The sequence below is a fragment of the Heterocephalus glaber genome, unplaced genomic scaffold (assembly GCF_053883595.1).
Source record: "Heterocephalus glaber isolate CG9 unplaced genomic scaffold, H.glaber_assembly_v1.0 deba00001719, whole genome shotgun sequence".
Taxonomy (NCBI): Eukaryota; Metazoa; Chordata; class Mammalia; order Rodentia; family Bathyergidae; genus Heterocephalus; species Heterocephalus glaber.
Window position 1 is genome coordinate 5525437 of NW_028258432.1, and position 23997 is coordinate 5549433.

The window sequence follows — 23997 nt, forward strand, 5'->3', positions numbered from 1 at the left end:
GTTTTATTTTGATACAGTATCTGTGTCTAACACAGTTTCCCATTTCTTCCTTTTTTAGGGTGGTGGTTGTAATGGTACTAGGGACTGAACCCAGAGCTTTGCACTGAACTACATCATCATAATGCTTTTTATTTTTCATTTTTGAGATAGGTCTTGCTAAGTTGACCACACTGGCCTTGAACTCGCAATTCTCTTGCCTCAGCCTCCTGAGTACTACAATTACAGGTATGCACAACCACTCCTGGTGAGAAGCCATTTTTAAAAATGATTTTGCAAACATGGGCGACAAGACTGCTCCACATTGAAATCTTCGAACCTCGAATTCCCAAGTCTCATCAACATAGGAGTGCCCGGAGTGTTCTCCTGCACAGGTCTTTGCAAAGCTTCGGCAACATCTGGGAAGACGTGGCCTTGTCTTCCAAAGCTCTGCACACCGGTGTCTGTACAGACTGAGGCCCATCCTTTCTGCAGATTATGCCAAGTCTGAGTGTGTCACAGCAGGTGAGGGTGGACAGCAGGTGCTGTCCCCGGGTGTGCCGAGCACTGTGCTCCTTTCAGGAACCATGGGCTCTGCTCTACTTTGTCTCTTCCAGGGCAGCATCCTGAGGGTTAGCTTCTAAATGTCCCTTTCCCTCACAAATCTGTTTCCCACCTGGATGAAGGACCAATGCTCCAGGCTGCAGCTGCCCCTTGAGGAGAATCTGCAGGGCACATTGCCAGCCCTGGCCAGACATGGGCCCAGGAACACCTACAGAGCCTACTGTGGTATTCACATGGGCTGTGTCCTTCTTTGAGTCATGGGACTGGTACAAATACAATTAGAGAAGATACAAAGACTCCCCACCGAGCCTACAATAAACAGCCGCTGTACTCTGAGGAACACAACATTCTTTTGTCTGTATGTTTGTGGAAACTGTCAAAGCAGCTGACAACTGATTCTAAAGGTAAATTCTGACACAGGAAATATCAAACAGCGCCAATAACGGAATGCCGCATTTTCTAACAACTGCCTATTTGCACACATTAACAACAGGCCCACGGCCTGGTACCCCTGCCCAGGAGAATCAACAGGTCTCTTTCTGATTTGGGTAAGTTCTGCACATTTGAGAGACTGTAAATGCACTGGCCTGATCCAAGCGTGGTGGTGCACACCTATAATCCCAGCACCCCGAGAGGCTAAGGCAGGAGGATGGATCACAAGTTTGAGCCCAGCCTGAGCATTTTAGTGACTTGGCAAGACCCTGTCTCAGAATAAAAAGGTATGGGGATGTAGCTCAGTGCTACATTCAATCTATAACACACATGCATGCATGTATACACATGTATTCACGCACGTTACCCGCCCCCCCAACACACACACACCACCACCTTGGACGGAGTCTCTGTGAGGCTGCCTGAGGAGAAGCCTTTGCTTCCCCACTGAGGAAAATACCCGGCCCTGGGGCTGTCTATGGAGGGTGTCCGAGGGGCAGTGACAGAGTGGATGCGTTTGTTAAACCATCGGAAGGTAAGCACCAATCCAGGGCGCTCAGCTTCACAACCAGGGCTGGCCCGAAGCAGCAGGCTGTGAACTGCTTCCAAGGAGGGAGGCCAGATCCTCCCTCACACTGGCTAATGACAGCACCCTTTCGCAGCCAACAGCAACTCCAGGGAGTTTTCCCTTTCTCAGTTCAGGGGGAAATTCCCACGCTTAGAATCTGTTAAAACACATATCTCAGAAAACCTTCTGCTGATGACTCCGACTTCCTCAGGGCGGAAGCCCTGCTGGCTTCCCATCTCAAAAGCAGAATCAGGCAGGCAGCTGTGTGCAAAGTCCCAAGTGATGTAGAAGTTGTTTTTTTTTTGGTACTGGGGATCAGAACTCAGGACCTTGTGCTATTGAGGCAGGCGGTGGCACCACTAAGCTAAATCCCCGGCACCCAGGTGCTGTAGAAGGCTGCTGCTCCAGGGACTGGGACCTCGGGCCAAACCCCTCACCCACTGAAATGCAGAGGGACCATGCCACATGGTCCAGTTCTCCTCGGGGCTTCCAGACACCCAGGGCTATGGCTCCCAATCACACGGGGAATGTTCAGAAAAACACAGGCCCTGTCCTCCTCAGGACTGAACTAGGGTTGGGGTGAGGATTTGCTGAGAATTTGTTTTCAGAAGATTCCCCAAACGATTTGGACACCTGGCCAAACGTAGGACACAGTGGACCTGTGGTTAAGCTTACCTGACACAAGGCATGCGTGCTCTGCTGTTGGAAGTGTGCCTTTGTTGCCTGCTCGTGCAGCAAGCCACAAGGTCAGGGCAAAGGACTCTGACTGCGCTGGAGAGCTCTGCTTTAGCCATTTGGCACCACCAAATGTGCCCTGTTCAGTGAGAAGGGAAAAAGCTTTTTCTCTCTCTCCCTGGGGCAATCTTCCCTCCTAAAACAGTGAACTGAATTCCGAATCCTTCTTAAAAAGTGCAGCAGTCACATCTCGGTGATGGGGTCCATGAGCTTTCAGCTCTCCTCCTTGTTGCTCGCTGATCCCCTTCAGTAACAATCTCCATCTCCTGAGTTCTAGAAACACGCCTGAATAACCTTTTCTGAAATAACTGTCGCATGTGTACTCTAGTTAGCAAAGTTAGCTGTCCATGCATCTGTCTCTGTGTATCAGTGCCCTCTCCACACACACACTGCCTCAAGCAAAGGGATGCCTACTAGTACGGCTCGCTGACTCAAAGCATGGCATCTTCTTTGGACTCTAGAATGTAAAACATTCCTGTCACAAGTCACTATGTCGAATCTAGACTTTAGGCCATTTTTCATAAATAGCAGTTTTGAATCTTTTGAACATACTAACCAATGATGAAATAAAAAAGGTAAAAATGGACATGCTAGCCCTCACTGATAACCTTCCATAAGGTCTAAGAGGGTCTTTTTTCCTTTCTTTTTTGCATTGGTGAGGATTGAACCCAGGGCTTTCACACTGAACTACATCCCCAGTCCTTTTTTCATTTTGAGATAGGGTTTCACTAAGTTGCTAAATTGGCCAGGCTGGGTTCATACTTGCAATTCTTCTGCCTCAGCCTCCCAGAGTGGTGGGATTACAGGTGTGCACCACCATGTCCAGCTTTAGGAATCTTTTAAAAATAAATTCTCCCCATATATATAGTTTTATTTGGCATTCAATTTGGGGCCATGTTGCCTATGGCTGCTCAGAGCTGAGAGCAGTAAGCTGCATTACAACTAAGCTTAACTTATTCCAAACCCCTGAAAATTGATTTTTTCCTACAAATGATTTAAGAAGTTTTTAACTTAACCAAATAAACCATCAATGAATAATTTCCCCCTTTCAATTTAAAATCAGTGCTTACCCTAGAATGTCTCATCATGTTCTAGATCCCTTAAAAAAAGTCTGACTGTGCTCATCTGCAAAATGAGTCTTGAGGGTTCTGCAGGGAGAGAGATCTGGACAGGAGCTCTGGGCAGCCCAGGTTACAGTTGGGACTTCCCAGTGTTGAGCCCCTAGTGTTACCTTTGGCTTGTACCAGGGGCTGTTTCCCTCCTCAGCTGGCTGCTGCTCCACCCTGGGTTTCTGGCTGAGACAGTGGCTTCCCGCATCCATTCATTTCGCTGACACCTGAGGACTGTGCCATGCCCTCTCTTTTGCTCATAGGGAGCACCTCACTGCTCCTCCTAACTCTCAGTAAGTGCCTGGCCAGCTGGCTGACTGGACGAGCAAGCAGGAGCCAGCCAGGTCCACCAGATCCACCAGTGAGCTCCCACTGTGCACAATAGATCATCTCTTCTGAGCTGCACAAGCATCTTGGATTATCATTCACTCGTCCAGGAAGAAACTGCCTCAAAGAGGTCAACGGCTCCTGAGAGGAGGGAGCTGGATGGAGACCAGGTGCGTCCGGCTAGGTCCTGGCCTCACTTAGCTCACACTGACAGAATGGGACGGCCCCCGCTCACCCAGGGTGGAATCACACCGGCTTCCTGTCATTTTACCTCACACTGGTGAGACCACATACTTGGGAATGCAACGGGAGACTCTCAGCATGGGAAGGGACAGGGCTATTGGCTCCTCACAGCCAGGCTGCCCCAAGGAGGCTCAACTCACCCCACAGGGACGGTGGTGCTTCAGTACAGGAGCGAGGGTCACCCAGCTCCCCAGTGTGCACTGCCCGAAGGACAAGCCTCTGACAGAGGCGGTGATGGGCTGCCTGTCTTTGCTCTTTTGAGACAGGGTCTCGCTATGCAGTTCAGGCTGGCCTCGCACGAGGTGATCCTCTTGCCTCAGCTGCCTGAGTGCCGGCTTGACAGGTACCATGTCCAGTGGGCTGTGAGTCTTTGGCAATGTGGAGGGAGTATCCCTCTCAGAACTGCACTCGGGTCAGGCCCCTTCTTGGCCTCAGTGCTGAGTGTGGGAGGAAGGAAGGATAAGGACCATCCCTCAGGAGAGGGGAATGGGGCAGGATGGTGGGGGACAGCATCCCCGTCATCCCTCCTGGGCAACTCCTCAGACCCCGGGCAGGAACACTGCTCTCCCACCCCCTCTGCCGGGCCGTACCAGGAGTGAGTGCCCTGTCAGACTGCAGCACTACTGAGCCGTCACTCAAGGGGCAGGGCGGCTGCTGTAAAGCCAAGCCTGTGCTCTCAGTTTAGAAGCTGGGGGAAGGGGCAACTGGTTTCCTTTAGGTGAGTTTTGGCTAGGCAAAGGAACACATACTACCCTTGTTCTGACAATCAGCCAGAGATAGAAGCTATAACTGCATCGCTGTCTCATCTCAGCCGCTCAGAAACCAATCAAAACAAGGAAGAAAGCACAATACAAACAGGATTGCTCTGACAAGGCCTCAGGCTGCCTGCCAGCTGTCACCCACGATTCCCAGTCATCCAGTCGAGTTACTGTCCTCTATTTCAGGCAAAAGCAGAGACAAGATCCGTTGTTCAAAGCTTCCCACTGTATCCATGTACAAGCAGCAAGGCAAAATTCTTCCTGTGAAGTGTTTTTTCTCTTTTAAGAATAATGACTTGCTAACGTGAGTGTGTAAAATTTCTTTCACATTTAAACAGGAACTAGTCTCGTGACAATAGTCACAAAAATATTAAAAAGTAAAGGTGAGGTAAGTCACAATGAAATAGCCAAATACTAGGTAGTACCAGTTTTGAAAAGAGAGAATAGCATTTTTCAATAATCACTTCACAGCCTTCAACTCTATTTCTCTTAAATTAGCTGGGAACATTTTGTATACTCCAACAATCACCTCTCGAATAAAATATAGGCAAAACCAGACCTCACTTCTTTTAAAGGCCAATCCAGGCCAGGATGGTGACCCATGACTATAATCCCAGCACTCTAGGAGGCTGAAGCAGGAGGATCACAGGTCCAAGCCGACTTAGTGAAATTCTGTCTCAAAAAAAGAAAAAAAAAAGTAAACAAGTAAGTAAAAAGAGCTGTTAGAGCTCTCTGAGAAGGTCCTGGATTTATCCCAAATACCTGCCTCCCTCCCACACACACACCAAGTCCATACTTGATCTTCACTATGTTCTCTTTCACACTGTGTGCCATGACCAGAATCAACTCTTTGGTGGGCTATGTCCACAACTCCCCGAGCACCCTTTTCTGGGAGGAATGAGCTTTTCCACACATACTGATATCTGATCAGAGAAGGACAAGGAAGGAGAATCGAGTCAGCAACGCTGGACGAAGAAGACCCAGCGCTTGGCTTACATACCCACGTGCAGGCTTTCCAGACTCCAGAATCTGGCTATTTCCACCCGAGCGACCATCCTTCTGCCTGAGAACAGCAATGTTCAAGGCCCAGCTGCCCCTGAGGAACCTGGCCCCAGCACAACACTGAGGGCAACCAGGCTGGCTGCTCCGGAACTGCAGAAACTGCTTATTCACTGCCTCAGCGCTCTGCTCTGTGCATCCCGGCCAAAGCCTGCCCAGAAGTTGACAGCGAGCCCTGTGTGATGCGGCGAGCCGGGCTCCCGGGAGGGAGGAAACGACACCGTGAAGGCTGCACCCCGCACCCAACGCGCTCGCACGCCTGGCAGGGCAGGGGGGAGGCTCCGGGGTGCAAACTTGGTGGCCATGCACGGGCTGCTCTAACTACAGCCTCAGAAGCCAGGCTGGACTCTGCGAGAGCTTTTCCAACGGCTTCATGAGAGGAAACCACAGGGGTCGCTTAGTTCAAAAACGGAGTTGGGATTTCACCACGTGGTAGGACAAAAATTCGAGTTATGATCTGCATTATGCTAAATGTAAATTTATGAGCTCTCTTTAAAAGAGAGCTTTTTGTTTAAAAGATACACATGTGAATAAATGTGTGTATGCCCTAGGCTGTGAAAAGTAATTCACAGATGTGTTACTATGCACAATATACTTGTTTTAAGAGGAAGTTCTCTTTGGACTACATTATAGGTTTTTATTTCCTCTAGTTTTCTGTATTTCCTAAATACCCTACAATAAGCATGCCTTTAATATTGTGACACTATTGTTTACAAAGTGCTTCCTTCAGTTTCTTCACCACAGAAAGTCACTGCCTTTTAACTTTCTGGACAAGATGATATTTGCAAAGGTGCGATAACACAGTCATGCTTTACTGTGATGAGCCTGTGTGCAGAATCGGCTGCACCACATCTAACAGCTCTACCATTCCCAAACGAGGAAAGTCTGCCCTAGCTGGCCGGCCCGGCTTCCTCACCTGCAGAGCGGGATCTCCGGAACACCAAGGATTCTCTCACCCAGCCATCTGAGAACGTGTCACCAAGTGTTTGGAACAGCACTGGCACTTCCAGGGGCACGAGTAAACGCTGGCTGTCACACTGCAGCACTACTCGGGAAAATCCATGGTCCCCAGGAACATGCCAGCTCCCACAGAAACCAAAGCACCAGGGCATGTGGAGTGGCTCTAGGGCTAGAGCCCTTGCCTAGCATGTTCCAGGTCTTGGGCTAGTTACGGCCAGGCTATGGCTTGTGTTTAGATGTCCCCCCAAAGCCTCATGCTTTTTCAGAGGTGGCCGAATCTAGAGTGTATGATTGATTCGTGGTGGGGCAAAGCCCGAGGGCACTAGGATTAAGGGCGTGAGTCCTACTTGTCCTAAATAGTCTGAATAAGACAAAAGGGGCAGAAAGACGCTCTTAAGGTCCCTTGTTGCTTTTGCTGTCTTCTACCACCAAGAACTGTTGCCCTTTTGCCATGTGCTACTTTGCCTAGGAGCCAGTGGATTCTGGACTGAAACCTCTATAAACTGTGAGCTAAATAAACCCTTTCCCTTTTAACTTTGAGTGTTGGGTATTTTGTCTCAGCAGCAAGGCAAATGTAACTAAAACAGTTGGGTTCTCAGCACAGCAAATAACAATAACAACAATAAATTAAAGTAGAATCTTAGCACCAACTCAGAACTGAAATATGCAGGATTAGCTATAACACTCATTTTGAGTGTATTATTTGTTGCAAGCTTTTATAACCTCCAAATATGTGTATCTATTTCTACTGAAATGTTGCACCATACCCTTGAATCCAGCCAAACAAAGTTTCCCAGGGAACTCAGTTCAAAAACCTCCAATAGAAGCTGGGTTTGATGGTGCCTGCTTGTAATCCCAGCACAGGAGGCTGAGGCAGGAGGACTGCCATGAGTTCAAGGCCAGCCTGGGATACACAGTGAATCTGAGGCTAGTGTGAGCTAACAGGGAGACCCCGTGTCAAAAAACCAAATAACAACAACAAAAACTCTGATAGACACTCTTTGGCTCTTGTAATGTGATAACCTCTGCCATGTTATGAAGAAGGCCTTACCGGGCAGGTGCTGGCACCTTGACACTGGACTTCCTAGCTTACAGGCTGATTTTCTTTCTTTTTTTGAGACAGGGTCTCACCATGTAGTTCAGGCTGGCCTTGAACTTGTGGCAGTCCTCCTGCCTCAGCGTCCTGTGCTGGGATTATCAGCATTCACCATCATGCCTGATTTCTTAAAACAACACACACACACAAACAAACAAACAAACACACACACACACACACACGCACGCACGCACACACGCCAAAACAGAATAAAAGTGAAAAACAGGCTGTGCCTGGTGGCAAAAACTTATAGTCTCAGCGCTATTGAGAGGCTGAGGCAGGAGGATTCCAAATCTGTGGCTACTCAGCCAGGCTATGCTGTAAAAGTTCACCAACTTTGCCTCATGGAACACTAGCACCAAAGAATGTTCCATGACCAAGTCTGAAAAACCGCCGTGTACGGTGTCTACTTTTTGGACATCCACAGGGTACATCAGTAATCACAGGCTTAAGAAGTCCAGATGACACATGATCTTGTTTGACACAACTTCCCAACCTTATTTGACCACAGAGCTTTCTTTTTACTACAGTACATACTATTATCTCAAGAAAGTATCCTGCAGCCTGGCCTGAAGCAGAAGCCAGACAGACTAAAGAATTTGCCTTTCCAGGACCCTAGGTCATCCTGATGCACAGGCAGGGGAGCCTGGTCACTCTAGGCGACTCTGGCCGTGCACGCTCCCACGCAGCACACACTGGGGGCCTGCTGAGGCACAGTCCTGAAGCCAGTGGCCTGCTCTGCAGAGTGTGGAGGTAAGATGCCGTGTGGAGAAAGGCAGCAACAAGCAGGAGTTCTATCAATGGGCATCCAGTCTAACTAGGCCTACACTCCAGCAGAAAGCAAGGAAAATGCAGTGCTTTCATTTTCTGAAAACTGCTAGTTTTCACAAAGAAAAAGCTCCTGCAGTATTGTATGTGTCCTCTGTCCTGCCTGCTATCATTCTGCCCCGGGGGCAGACACAGGGCAGTTTCTCTTTCCTGAGTGATTCTTCTAACCCCAGATATGGGTCAGGGCACTACATGGAGCTTGGGAATTTAGGGCCTTAGACCAGAGGCACCTACTCTATGAACTGACTTTACTGCGCAGTCAAAATAAAGGAGGAAAAAGGAAAATAAACCCCAAAACTGCATCTTCTCAAAGGGTGCTTACCCAGCAACCCTTTTAAAATATTTTTGGAAGAAGCCACTGCTAAAGTAGAAACAGAAGGTTTGATTTTTAGCTTTTCTAACAATGGTCAGTGATTAGAACCTACATTTATGAAATCAGTAAGAATGATACAATAAAAATGCTAAGTACAATATGAAGTCCTAACCCCTCTTTCAAATTCATCCATTCCTTGGATGAGACACCTGGAGAGTCACACTCACCGACTACCAGCAACACAGAAAGGACTCACCAGAGGCGTCAGACCCACAGGAGGCCGAGTGGCCCAGACCCATATATATTTTCATCTGAGATTTCCCAAGATTGGCTAGGTGGTTGCTAAGGTTCCTTCTAGCTCTGAATTTCTGGTATCTTCTTATGGTACATACTTTCTTTTATTTTGTAGTACTGGGGATTGAAACCAGGGCCTTTGTACTGAGCTACATCCCTAGCTTATTTAAAAAAAAAATTTTTTTTTAATCTTTAGACAGGATCTTACTAAATTGCTAAATTGCCCAGGCTAGGCTTGAACTTGAAATTCTCCTCCCTCAGCTTCCCAGAGCACTAAGATTACAGGCATATGCCTTCAGGCCTGGCTCAGTGCATGCAGTATTTTCTTATAGTGACCACCTTCTGATTACATGCAGAAAGATAAATACTTAGTGACTGGATAAATACATACCATTGGATAAATACTTAGCAACCAGTTCCCAACTGCTGCTGTCTCCTCAAAGCAGCAGCCTCCCATCTAGGCTCAAAGATCTAGGAATATCCTAGGGATGTCACGTCCCCACCGGCATCACAGACAGCCTCTGCTCAGAGCTACAGGACAGGTGCTGGACAGTGGAGGCCTGAAGGATGGAGCAGCACTACTGTCAACTTTACAAAATGAGCTAAAGGGTGGGTGCCAGTTTAGCTGAGAAGCAAGGGGCTGCCACCTCTGGCTACTACTGGCTAGGCTGCAGCACAGTCCAATTCCTACATGGACAACAAAGTCCCATAACCAAGATAAACATACCCAGACCCTCAGACCCTGGCCACCTCCCATGTCTGGCAAGGGACTGTTGTTTCCAAACTGGGAGGGAGATTCTGTAACAGGAAATACTTTGTTATACCTGCTATCAGTCATTCTGACCAATGTTCCCTCACACATTAACTCATTAACATAAATCACTGAACAACCAGGTGACTTGATTTTGAATGAATTAAAGGCAGGCATTATTATTAATCTACAGGTCACAGTGATGGTAGTTTCCAGAGAAATTTAAAGGACATTTAACATCACTGGGTATGGTGGCAAATGGCCTGCAGAGAGGCATTAGCAACTTGGAGGCCAGCCTGGGCAACTCAGCAAGACCTTGCCTTAAAAATCAAAAGAGCTGAGGATGTAGCTTGGTGGCAGAATGCTTGCCTATCATGTATGAGGCCCTGGGTTTAATCTTCAGTACTACAGAAAAAAAAAAGACAATTACTATCACATACAACATAACACTGGTGGGGAATGTAGCTCAGTGGTGAAGCCATGTTTATTAGCACGCCTGAGGTCCCGGCTCAATTCCCAGCACCAAAAGAACAACACAGTACACAGCATTTGCGAGCACACAGCCTCCAGAGCAAGCTGGGTTTAGGACTCTTCACCACAGGAGGCCAGGCCAATCACAGCGCATGGGAAACGGAGCCAGAGTTCCAAGAAGGACCGCGAGAACTGCCTGTGCTCGCCTGCAGACAGCGATGTGGGCAGCGCCTCTCTCCAGGCCTTCAGAGACAGCTGGGGGCACCTGAATGCCTAAGACCACTCCCGGGAAACCTGTGCTCAGCAGCTTAACTCCCATCGCTACACTTTCCCCCAGGCCGCGTTCTCTAAGAACTGCTCCAAACGTGGCACACAGGCGCTGACTAGAACCTGGACGAAGGCAGAGACAAGTATAAACCGCCCTCTAAAAGCACTCTCTCCACTCGAAGGCCACCGCTTCCTGTCCTCTGAGAGCACAAGCACACGTTTCATCTTCTGAGGCCTTGCACACCTTCCACGGCTGCATATGTCCCCGCCTCTTTCCAGTCTAGAGTTAAGACACTGTCTGATCTGGTTTGCATGCCAGTGCCACATTCTGCAGCCTCAGTCACGCTCAGCTGAGGTAGGGACATTGCTAAATACCTTCAGGCCTCACTTTCCTGTCTGCAAGATAAGGCCAGCAACAGGTACAGAGTACTGGTCTGGGTGGTCACCTGACGGGTGACTAGACTCTGCTGTCCTTCCTCTGATGGTTAATATTCATTCTTCTCCTTTAAAAACTCATGTTCTGCCAGGCATGGTGGTGGAGACCTGTAATCCCAGCACTCAGAAAGCCGAGGCAGGAGGATAGACACAAGTTTGAGGCCAGCCTGGACTCCATAGTGAGTTCAAGCCAGGATTAAATAGCAAGGCTTTGTCTCAAAAAACCCAAAGAAACAAACAAACACAAAACAATCCCCCCAAAAATACACCCATTGGCTGGGGATTTGGCTGAGTGGTTCCAGCACCTGCCTCACAAGTGCAAGGCCCTGAGTTTGATCCCTGGCACCCCAAAAAAAAAAAAAAAAATACACCCATTACCGATTTTTTGGTAGTTAGTTCATAATAATTTTAAGAATTTTTACTTTTAAACTCTAGCAGTTAGAAATACTTGAATAAATCCAAATTTTAGGATAGAGAACATTTTCACCTAAAGGGTGAAATTCCACAAGTTTGCTAGAAAAATGTAAAATATAGTACTTCCATCATGTTTTTCTGAGTCGGGGGTGAGAACACTATGTTCCTTTCTAAAAACCTTGATTACAGGCATTGATAAGGGATGAAATACCAGCTGAGAGAACTGCTACTGACGTCAATGTAATCTCCAAGAACGGCAGGCAAGGTGGCTTCAGGCACTGGTGTCCCTGTCAGCAATCTCTGTTGCGCTCAAAGCTTTCATAATTTCTAAATTCCGCAGACTCTAGATTCCATGCTATCTTACAACAGGGTCAAAACAGGGTGATTTTACTGTGCTCTGTCTGAGCAGTTAGGAAAACACTTTGACTGCAAATACTACAGAGAGTAAACAGATTTGTCCTGTTTTATAAATAAACGGCAGCACCTGAAATTCCTTGGCATGAGAATTTAAAGTGCGATGGGAAAGGAGGAAGGGACTAAGCCAGGCACATGAGTCCACACCTAACCATCAAAGCCCTGGCTCACCAACATTTTCACCAGCTTTCCCAAGAGCTATCACTCCTAACAGGTGCAAGCAAGAAGAGCTGATTTTATAAAATGATCTGAATAAAATGCAGAACCAAGAAGGGAATCCAAATAGCAAGAGAAAAGATTTTACAGCATGCTTAAAATCAGTGCAAAGAAGTTGGGGATGGTGCTGCAAGGGAATGAGGCAGGACTATTGCCACCAAGCGGAGGCTCCCTGGGCTACACAGTGAGTTCAAGGACAACCTGGACTATATTCCAAGACCCTGTCTCAAACAAACAAACAAGCAAACAAGCAAACCTTCACAAAGGTGCCACACGCACATATGTCTGTGCCCTCAAGTATGCTCCCACGCTCCCACCCACACTTACACCTCAAGCACCCTCTTCCTCTCAAATGTACAAATGTGCAGTGTTAATTCTTACTAAATGGTTTCAATAGGAATAGCAATGTTACAGCTGGGCGTGGCGGCGTAATCCTCACCCTTAAGAGGCTGACACAGGAGGATCTGGAGTTTGAGGCCAGCCTCAGCAACATAGCAGGACTGTGTCCAAAAAGCAACAAAACAAAGAAATAGTAGCATTTCATATACATCAGAAGGTTCCATTCCTTGATTTAGAAGTATGAGGTAATATCTCAACATTTGTATTAAGGAGCTTTCAGATACTGGAAGGCGAAAATAACTTTTAGTTTGGTAACCTAACAAATCATTTTAAATTAATCCTTATCACTTATGGAGTGTTGTTGGCTATAAATTTACAAAACCATTGACTCAGATTAAGCAACATAGATGAAATACTTCAATCCTAGTCTTGACCCTTCGCACACCCTCACACTACATCCAGCCCTTCTGGATCTGAACCCAAACTTCCATCAAGATCACCAATCTCCTTCAGGCCTCTGAAGCCCAGGGCTGTTTTTCACTCTGGATCCTGCCCCTTCTTTTCTTTTTTGGTACCGGGGATCGAACTCGGGACCTTGAGCTTGCAAGGCAGGTGCCAGAACCACTGAGCTGCATCCCCGGTTGGACCCTGCCCCTTCTGCAGATAGGATCTTGCTGTGGGCACAGGCTGGTCTTCTGAGCAGAAGCATCCTCAGCCACCAGAGGAACTGGGACTACGGGAAGGGAAGCACCACCTCGTTGTCACTCACACTGTCAACCACTCCACCCTCCATCCAGGATTCCACTTACCTGTCTGGCTATTTTCTTCTATCTTCTTTGTGAAATGTCTTTTCTTCACTGGTCCCCAAACACTGATCTGCAGAGCAGTGCCCCAGATCCGCTTCTCACTGTCCACCCCCTACTCCCACCTGTGACTCCCAAATCCTTACAACCACGGGGTCTCCTTTTCCCTCACCCAAGCCTTAGGGTAGGGTATGAGGAGGAAGCAGCTGACTCCAGCCTGGTCCCGCACCTACAGGCTCTCCTGTGCTCCCTGCGATCCAGGCCCTCGGGTCAGCGCGGATTCCTCCCTCACCCAGAATGTCCTGGCACTGTGCTTGGCCTCCAGGCTCTTCCATTGCCTCTGGAAGATGGTCATTTTCCTGGTGGAAGGCTCTGTGGCCACTCCTTTAAGCAACGGACTCCTCCCCTCCTTCCACAATTAGCCAGTGATCTCTAAAACAAAAATCCGGCTATTCTCACCCTACGTAAAACCCTTCAGCACCTCCTGGTTGCCCCAGGGTCCTTCTAGCCAGATCTCCAGTCGAGATGGCCTCTGGACCCCTCTACCTCACCTGCACTGGCCCAACTCACCCCACGGGAGCTGTCTGGTTCCTGAAAGCCCTAAACCGAAGAACCGGATCCATTCATGTGCTCATGTCATAAGCATTTTAACTTAGGTATAACTATTCATCTTCATGGTACAGGACAGGGGCTCCTGCACGGCCATCTAGCTGGAAGTTTCCATTTTTTTCGTACCCTCTCCTATCCATGCCTATAATGCATCAGTTAAGATTCCCAGGTCCGCCCTTTTCTTTGAGACAGACCTTCACTATGTAGTGCAGGCTAGCTTTGAACTCACTAAGTAGCCCCAACTGGCCTTGAATTTACCGCAGTTCTGCTCCACCTCCCAAGTGCTCAGATCATAGGAGTGTGCCACCACGCCCAGAATCTAGGTCTGGTTTTTAAAGTAAAGCAACAAAGCCAGGCAATCTGAGTACAAGATTCCTTGATTTTTCCACTTTTCCAAGTGGTTGATTCTTACCTATTTTTTTATTAGCAATTAATTTTTAATGAGTCTGTTCAAAATGTTCAATTTCATTTTCTCTTTTTAGTCTCATACTTACATTTCATTTGTGTATAGAAGATCTAAATGAGTTCTGTAATCACCATAATAAATACAACTGGCTAATGGGTTGGGGGTCAGGCCCTTTATTCCAGGTAGGGCCAGAGGTGGCCTCATGAGGACAGCAGGTAGCGTGGGGAAGCAGGCACCAGGCATGCAGTGGCTATCTGTCCACTGTTGCACAGGGGCAGTCACTAGGGCAGTGGAGTCTCAGCTGACAGGCCTGTGTGCTGGTTGGCAAGCTCTGCCCTGGCTACTCCCTGCCCCCCTCTGGAACGTGCTTTCCTTTCCTTGGCCTCTACCCTTTGCATCCACATTTCCTCAGCCCAGACTATGCCCTGTCCCAACAAGCTGAATCCAGTTCCCCCCTTGTTTCCCTCGGCACTGACTGACTGGACAGTTTGGGCTTTCTAACCCTCATACCCTTCACACATCTGATCTGTCTGTCACTCTGGGGGCTGTGTGAGCACACATCCCAGCTGCCCAGACTCTAGCAGGGCCCTTCACTTGTAATAGGGATGTAATATGTATTGGTGAATGAGTCCAGACCAAGGAAGAAGCAACTTCAGAGATGGTTCAAGAGCACATTTAAAATCCAGCTCACAAATAAACAAATGGAAAAAAAGACAAAAACAAAACAAACAAGTAACAACAACAAACCACCCAAGAATTACCTGGCATGTACAAGCACTGCAAAATAAACCAATAAAGCCTAACTCAGAAAGGTTTCAGAGTAGCTTCTTTCCATTTTGCCCTAACAACACATTTATAGTATTTCCTAAGAATAATTTCAAGTTTACAAAGTATAATAACATTGAACAAATGTGTGTTTACAACCAATAGCAGTTTCTAATTAAGTCTTTTCCATATCTGAGCCATTTACACATTTTCACTATAAAATCAACCCAAAGAATTGGGTCTAATAGTGGTAAAAAAAAATGTCACCCATGAGCCAGGCGTGGCAGCACACACCTGTAATCCCAGCACTCAGGAGGCCGAGGCAGGAGGATTGTTGTGAATTCAAACCCAGCATGAAGTCCATTGCAAGACCCTGTCCCTGTCTAAAGAAAAAAAAAATCATCCATGAATGACAACACTCAAGTGTACTTAGAAACTCCCAGGCCTTAAATACACAGTGGAAAATGCTTTCTTTTTTTCTTTAGATAAAGCAACCTTAGTAGTGCATAGAGCCATTCAGTGGAGGAGGAAACCAAGTCAGTTTGTGGGCAGTGTGAGTCAGGCTGCATGGGCGGAGCCCTAGGGGCACAGGGGTTTTCCTTCTGGGGCTCTCAGGCCCAACTAGAGGGGACCAGGCCCCCCCACTGTGACCCGGAGCAGGAACACGGGCTTGAAGGAACCCTAAGACTCCTATGAGGTCAGCCCGCTCAGTCACTTGCTTGGGTTTCCCATGCTCAGCAGCTCCGCAGGGAGGAATCCTGCCCCTTGGGGTTCACTGGTGCACCCCCGCCAGGCACCCCATGGCCCCAGGAAGAGGCCACAGGCCAAGGCAGGCTGTGAGAGGAGGGTAGGAACCAGGTCCAGGGACTCCTGCAGGTGTTCCTCGGCTTGCCCAGATGGAAGGGTCCACCGCACGACAGCGGACTTGCAGCCAGCTCAGCTGGACGTGCTCTAGCTGTACCTAGCTCTGGCCCTGCAAATGCCCCACCTGATTTTTCCACCTGGATATGCAGAGCTGTGAGGGGAAGCAGGAAGTTTAACGGTGGCAGAAAGCACCACCATTAGAATGGAGGATTTCTTTACAATAGTTTTTGATCTATTCCCGTGGACAAAGGAAAAGTGCAGTATGTGCGTTTTTTTAATCACTAAGAAATCTATTTTGTAATTTTAAGACTCTTATTCTCTATGCTTATTGATAATGTTTTATGCTCTCTCATAGTTTTGTTTGTTTGTTTTACAAGGGATTGAACCCAGGGCCTTTGCACTGAGCTACTTCCCTGGCCATTTATTTTGAGAAAGGCTCTCCCTAAATTGCCTAGCCTAGTCTTGAACTTGCAGCCCTCCTGCCTTAGCCTCCCAGTGTGCTGAGATTACAGGCTCATGCCACCATGCCCACCAATGGCTCTTCATTCTTTTTGTAGACTGTGGTAAAAACAGTCATCAACTTCAGTGTATTTGTGACACCTTTTATTTGTTTTTCTATTGACAACAGAACTCGGAATTTTTAAAACCTCATAGCAGGTTTTCAAAGTAGTCCCTCCTTTCCCACTCATTGCCAGCTCTGATGTGTCACAGACAGGTTGGGTGGCACATGTTCTTCCTTGTATCTGCCTGAGATTAGTTCCAGGACTCATGGGAAAGCAAAATCCAAGGATGTTCCCTTACTTCAAAAGGTGTAGTATTTATACAGAACTTGCACACGTCCTCTTGTATCTCTGTCATCCCCAGATGACTGATAATACCCAGCACAATGGAAATGCTATGGTAAATGGTTACTATACTGTCTCATTTAGGGAAGAGCAACAAGAAAGTACATCTTTAATACAGACACAACTTTTTTTCTGAATATTTTTGATTTGTGTTTAGTTGAATCCACCGAGGCAGAGCCTGTAGATACAGAGGGTCAGCTGTAATTTAGGTCACGTTGTCTCTGTAGATTAACATGTTCTTTATCCACATATACCATGCCTTTAAAGATTAGAGTTCCAGCTGCTTCCTAATGAAAGATGTAGACCAGGCTGATGTGCTGTACCTATTATCCCAGTGCTAGGGAGGCTGAGGCAGGAAGATAGAGCCTGAGACAGACCAGTCTGGGCTACAGAGTAAGCCTCTGTCTCAAAACAACAACCACCACCACCACCCTTACTGTGGACTGATGGCTATGATTTAGAGTTTTACAACCTGCCTGTGAACAACTCATGTCATAGCATTCTGGTAAATACGGAGTCGGCTAGGTTACTAAAGGGCTAGGCTGGATTGGTTTCTCTTTCCTAGCACAAAAATTAAAAAAATAAAAAGGAACAAATTAAGGAATTGTTTGAACAAATTGGAAATTTTTCAAAAGCCAATTCACTAGCTGGGCTTGGTGGTTCATGCCTGTAATCCCGGCACTTGGGAGGCAGAGGCAGGAGTCCCACAAGTTCAGGGCAAGCCTAAACTATACAGCAAGACTGTCTCAAAACATGAAAACCAAAACCAACCAAACCAAGCCAAACCAAACCAAGCCAAACCAATTTACCATATTTCTAACCCTCTGGAGAGCATTTTCTCAGCTGAGGCAGGAGTATCATGAGTTCCAGAGTAGCCTGGGCTACACAGTGACTTCAGGGCCAGCCTGGACTACACAGTAAGACTGTCTCAAAAAAAGCCCTCCAAAAACTAAAAGAAGCATTTCCTCTAGTTTTACCTGGTTATGATGTGCCAAATCTTATCACTATTTCCTCTGTTACCTGGTTATCACTAATGCTCTACTATCGTACTCACTGGCTAACTGAAGTGCTTCCATGTATTTGTGCATGCAGGATCTAAGACAAGGCCTTGTGTACACTAGGCGAGGGTTCTACTGCTCAGCTACACTTCTTCCCCTAAAGTGCTTTTTAAGGACAGAACAGACAGATACAAGGTTTTTGAAACCGGTATACCCAAACCTATTGACTTTAATGCATAGGTATGCTTTAGTCCTTTGTGATCCATAAAAATTCCAATCAAGTTTAAAAGCTAAGGAAGCCAGGTGTGGTGGCACATACCTGTAATCCGAGCACTGAGGCTGAGACAGGAGGATCACTGCAAGCTCAAGACCTGCCTGGGCTTCACAGTGAGTTCAAGGCCAACCTGGACTATATTATGAGACCCTGTCTAAAAAAGCAAAAACAAAAACAAAAAAACTGGATATTCTGCTTTCTGGGAGACAGTGAAGATAATCACATGGTTTATCATAATAGCAAATTAATTTGAACTGGAGACAAACAAATAGAAAATGAGTGGAAATGAAATTTAGCATTCTTTGTAGGTACCTATTTTGCAGTACTGGAGATTGAACCCAGGGCCTTCACACCGGGCCTATTATTATTATTATTATTATTGTTATTGTTGTTGTTGTTGTTTTTATTATTATTATCTTGTTGTTGTTGTTGTTGTTGTTTTTATTATTATTATCTTGAGACAGGGTCTCACTAAGACACTAACTTGCCCAGGCTGGGCTCAACTTGTGATCCTCCTATCTCTGTTTCCAGAATGCTGGGGTTACAGGTGTGTACCACCAGACCTGGATGGAAATAATAATTTTGAAAAGCCATTATATTTGACATCACATCAAAATATACCGACTAGCCAGGCATGGTGGTCACACCTGCAGTTCTAGCGCTCAGGAGGCTGAGGCGGGAGGATCACTGCAAGTTCTAAGCCAACATAGTGCTGAGACCCTGTCTCCAAAAAAACAACAAAAAAAAGACAAAACAAAGTATATAGATTAGTTAAGGAAGAACTACAGCTGAAACTCAAAGAAAGCATGGAAAAATTAAAATATAGGTAGCTTATGATGGGATGAACTGTCTTGAATGCAAGAGAAAAGCTTTACTTACCAAAACAGGAGCTAGGCACGGTGTGAAAGTGTTTATCCCAGCACTCAGGAGGCTTAGGCAGGAGGGTGGCAAATTGGAAGCCCACCTGGGCTACATAGTAAGACCGTCATAAAATACAATTTAAAAAAGAAGGAAGAGAAAAAAAGGCAAATGGAGGAAGGAAAAGGGGAAAAGGGAGAAGGGTGGAGAGAGGGAGAGGGAGGAGGAAGAGGAGGAAAAAACAAACAGCACAGATGACACCCTGAAAGAGTTCTAACAGTAGGGAACCCTTCCTAAACCCAGGAGTACTAAATACTGATGCCAATAAAACAGTAATGTTGCACTAGGATGTGCAGCTCAGTGCCAAAGCATGGGCTTAGTATGCTCAAGGTCCTGGGTTCCCTTCCCAGCACCTAAAATAAACTTTATTCCTTGACTCATTTGTTCATTTTTGTACCTACACAATAAGCTACATCCCCAGCCTATTTTATATTTTGAGACAAGTTCTCACTAAGTTGCTAAATTGCCTAGGCTAGGCTAGAATCTGCGATCCACCCAGAGTGAAAGGAATACTGGTATGGCGTCCACGCCTGACTACCTGTGAACTTTATAAAAGTACTTGTAAGTGCCACTGTGATTCATTATCCTGATTCTGTTATCTCAAGTAACATACCACCATACCCATGCAGCAGATAAGCAGCACTCTGGCATGTGCATGTGACCCCCCCCCCCCCCCACACACACGGTCTGGGAGCCCAAGAGATAAGTCTGGTTCTCTAAATAGAGCAAGACAAAAATGCCAAGTGCTAGAAGAGACACCGAAGGGGCTGCAAGTTTTGAGAAGGGAGAGCTCACTTCCCTAAAAAGGAGTGGGCCTTCCTTTCTTGAAAAAAAAAATTGGAATAGCTAATGTTCAATTTTCTGTATTTTGAGGCAAGGGTGGTTGTAGGCCCTCCCTCCCTTCCTTTCTTTTGTTGGTGTTGGGGATTGAACCCAGGGCCTTGAACATGCTTAGTATGGGCACGACCTCTAAGCTATGTCTTCAGGCTGGGTACTTCTCGATTTGCAGATTTGGAAAGTACTTGATCAGGAAAGAAGAAATGTACTGTTATTATTTTTCAAGTTTTTACCATAGAAAATTTCAGACACAAACACAGAGGAGGTAACATGCTGAATATATTTTACCAATTTTGTTTTCACTATCTCTCCCCAACCTTTCTGGAGTATTCTGAAATAAATCTCATATTTTATGCAGAGAATATTTCAATGTAGATCTTGAACAAATAAGAACCTAAAATTAGTTACACTGTCATTATCCCAACTAACAAATTTAATAATTCTTTGATGTCTCCAAATATTCAATTGCTATGAAAAGTTCCCCACTTGTCTCAAATAATGATGATGATGATGATGATGATTTGCAGTGGTAAGGATTGCACCCAAGGCCTCATATATGCTAGGTAAGCAACTGATCGTGGAGCTACATCCTCAGCCTTCCAAATGATCTTAATAGTCAGCTGGTTTGTTGATATTGGCATCCAACAAGGTTCACATTGAACATAACTGTATTAAACATAACTTAGATTAAGCAGACGTACCCATTGGTGGCATCTAGAGTCAACTTGGTATTCAACTTGTGGTGCTGCTCTAGCACTTGGAAGATAGGCACCAAAACCCCCTTGAAGTGGGAGGAGGCCCTGCTGGACATGGTCCATCCTGTGAGTCTCACCAGCCCAGGCTCCATCCCCCAAACAGAAGACAAAAGCGACAATAACTTTTATAGGCAAGTTGCTGCTGGTCTTTCCAGGCTTCAGTGGGGCTGGAGCACCGTCACAGGAAAAGTGGGTACAGTTAGCATCCAAGGCAGCAGGGCCAGCATGGTTATCAGAAAGATCTGATCCACAGTACTACTGTTTCTACCTAATTGATCTTGGGGCTCCAGGAGGAAAACTGATGAGAACCTGAGGAGTCGCAGGATAGCAAAACCCAGGGCCCTTGGTCAACTCCTGGACTCAAGAGAGTTTGAAGTGGAAGCCAGCTCACCTTGGGTCAGGCATCTGATTATTACAAGCCTTCTTCCCAGCCTCCCAAAGGGGACACTTTCCATCATTTACCTAGTGTCTGTCCCCCAAGGCGAGGAAAGCCCCAGAGGCAGTATGTGAGCAACACTTTAATACTGAACACAAGGCCTTCAACTGAGCTACATCCCCAGCCTTTTTTGTGTTTTTTTACTTTTTATTTTGAGACAAGGTCTTGCTAAGTCACTAAACTGCCCAGGGTGGGCTCACACTTTTGATCCTCCCGGCTGTTTCCCAGGGTGCTGGGATTATAACTGTGTAGCACTGGGCTGGGCTCTTCCCAATCCTTTCTGAGAGAAAGGAGGAGGGCTGCAGGGAGGACTCAGCTTGGCTCGCAATAACGTGGAAAGGATAACATGGATAAGCTTTGGTTTGGGAAGGGGTATGACTGGACATATCTGAAGACACTCAAAGCATGAGAAGATAAATGTCCCATGGGAATCCTGATTGCAAACGAGGTTATTTTAAAATTTTTATCAGTACATGTTTGCAGTATAATGTTTACGTATTTATGTGGAGTTGGTCCACTCACCTAGCACATCTTAATTCCTCCCTCCTAACCTGCCCCCACATCTCTCGATCTCCTTCCCATGTGAGAGAGCTCTGTCTCCCCTCCGTCCGAGACTATGGCTCAGTGGTAGAGCACTTGTTTAGCATGTACAAGGTCCTGGGTTCCATCTCCAGCTCCACATAAATAAATGTATAAACCCATACATACATACATATATATAAACAAATAAACATGCAGATAGTCAATCTCCATCTTCATCTTGATGGTTTACTTAGGAGTCATTAAGTCAAAGGAAAACAAGAAAATTAGGAGGCTCAACCAAGAGGATCTCAGGTTTGAGGGCAGCCTGGGCTATATAGTGAGTTCAAGACCAGCCGGAATTACATAGCAAAACCATGTCTCAAAACAAAACAATAGCCAGGTATGGTGGCATACACCTGTAATCCCAGTACTCGGGAGGCTGAGGCAGGGGGATTGTCTTGAGTTCCAGGCCCACCTGGGCTACATTGTGAGTTTGAGGCCAGCCTGAACTACACAGTAAGTAAGACCCCATCTCACAAAGCCAAAAAAAGAAAAAAAAAAAAAATCCACCGCCACCACCAAAAAACCCTACAACAACAACAAATACCACAGAGACAGAAGCGGATACGGAGACTGGGCTGAACCACAGGAACTTCCCCTCCACAAAGTTAAAGTGACGGTTCTTGTAGGAACCAAGCAGTGGAAAGCTGGTTACAATGAGCCCTTTTCACAGCAGAAGGGAACAGTCATGTGTCATCACTGGAGCACCACTTGGGCCCCATGGGCTTCCTCAGGGGCCAAGCCTCTCCGGACCTGCCCCAGGGACTGTTCCACGCCAGGAAGGCTGATGACAGGTAGCTGCAGAAGCAGCCTGGGGCGTATGCTCTGAAACTGTGACTAAGTCACTGGGTGCCACTCGCCCACAGCCGGAAACCGTGGGCAAATGCAGGAGTGGTTCTCGGCTGCCTCGTAACACCCTTACAAAATGTCTTCCTCCCGACCAGTGCCTGGGAGAGACGCTGACAGACCCCAGCTGCCCGCATGGCCTCTCCCACCCCTGGGTAGGTACACCCAAGGGAAACATGGGTGGCTCCGTGCTCAAGCCACCGCGCTTCCTCATGCAGACTGGAGCGACAGCGTTCACGTCTGGTTCCCTTCCTCTAGGACACAAGATCAGAACTGTCCTGCTCCCGCTGACTCAGAACAGTGCTGCTCCCCACGGCCTCCCTGCCCTTCTGCCCGGCCACCGCCTGGCTCCCTCACTGCAGCGTCCTCTCCCCTGCCCGGTGTCTGGGCTCCAGTCCCTCTGACCTCCATGTGGGCCTCAGACACAAGTTCCCCCGCTCTGCGGCGTCTGATGTTGCCAGCATCTCTCCTCCTCAGCCTTCACTCTCCGCTCCACGGTCACCTCTGCTCCTACCTAAGGCCCCGCTAGTTTGACACATGGGCTTCTCCAGAGCACTATTTTAGGTTATTTACTATAGTACATCCTTTCCCTCCCCACTGCCGATCGTGGTTGGTGTTGCTTAAATCTACTGCAGGTAGAAACACTCAAAAAGGCTCTGTGACAAACCGGAAGAAGAACTGTACTCGGAGGCCCTACCTTTGGAGGTGTCTGCTACAATTGATGAGCCCCTGGAGTGTCCCTAGGGAGGAGGGAGGTTTGCCATGACACTCTGAGTAAGGACACCGTGTGAGTGACACCCATCTGGAAATGAGGGCCCTCTAGCCTGCTTTATTTCCCTTTCCAACCCTACCTGCCGGTTACATGCTTGGTAATTTAGTCTCCTCTCACTGTAGTGGGAGTGACTGAAGGAGCTCTGATCCGATCACCACTACACCTGGTCTGTGGTAAGCACTCCCCAGTGAGTGAGTGAAGGAGTGAAGGAGTGAAGGGGTGTGTGATCAAATGCAGGACCTGCTCCTGTTCCAAACACCACCAGGGCTTCCCTGCCTCCATGAACAGGAAACCCTAATACCTGCTGCAAAGACAGGAGCAAGGGGCCCTGGAGGCACCCTGTCCAGTCCTCCTCCCACTGCCATGAGGCAGTGGGCATGTCACCTGAGCTTGGAGAGCCAAGTCCACAGCCTAGGGACTCTGGATCTGGGGACCAGCACAGGGCGAGTTGGCCCTCCCACCCTCCCGTGGTGGTGTCATGGCCAGTCCTGCACTGCACTTCTGCGGTGTGGCCTCTGCTCTGGGAACGGCCCTGATGGCCACCCGTGTCCAGCCATCTCTCAGGGACACTGACACCCTGAAATGTAGCCCCCTTTGCTAAGCTAGCCAGAGCTCATTTCTGTTGACTTTCAACAAAAGAATCCTGAACAAACACACAGACAAAATACCCAGTTCCCAGGTGGGCACACCTGTGATCCCAGGACCCTGGGAGGCTAAG

At 47.3% G+C, this 23997-nt stretch overlaps 1 protein-coding gene across 12 annotated transcripts in view; it reads right to left on the reverse strand.

Moving 5' to 3' along the window:
- Nucleotides 1–23997, reverse strand: part of Spata13 (spermatogenesis associated 13) — a 142849-nt gene that overhangs the window by 24913 nt on the left and 93939 nt on the right. Inside the window, exon 2 of one of the 12 annotated variants that reach the window (XM_004854838.3) lies at nt 15447–15535. The exons of 10 other annotated variants lie outside the window; for them this stretch is intronic. In XM_004854838.3, coding sequence (XP_004854895.1) covers nt 15447–15516 — 70 coding nt within the window. In that variant the 5' untranslated portion in view covers nt 15517–15535. Of the gene's footprint in view, nt 1–5712; nt 7913–15446; nt 15536–23997 lie in introns of those variants that run through there. One more of the 12 variants, XM_004854839.3, reaches the window with a different exon arrangement.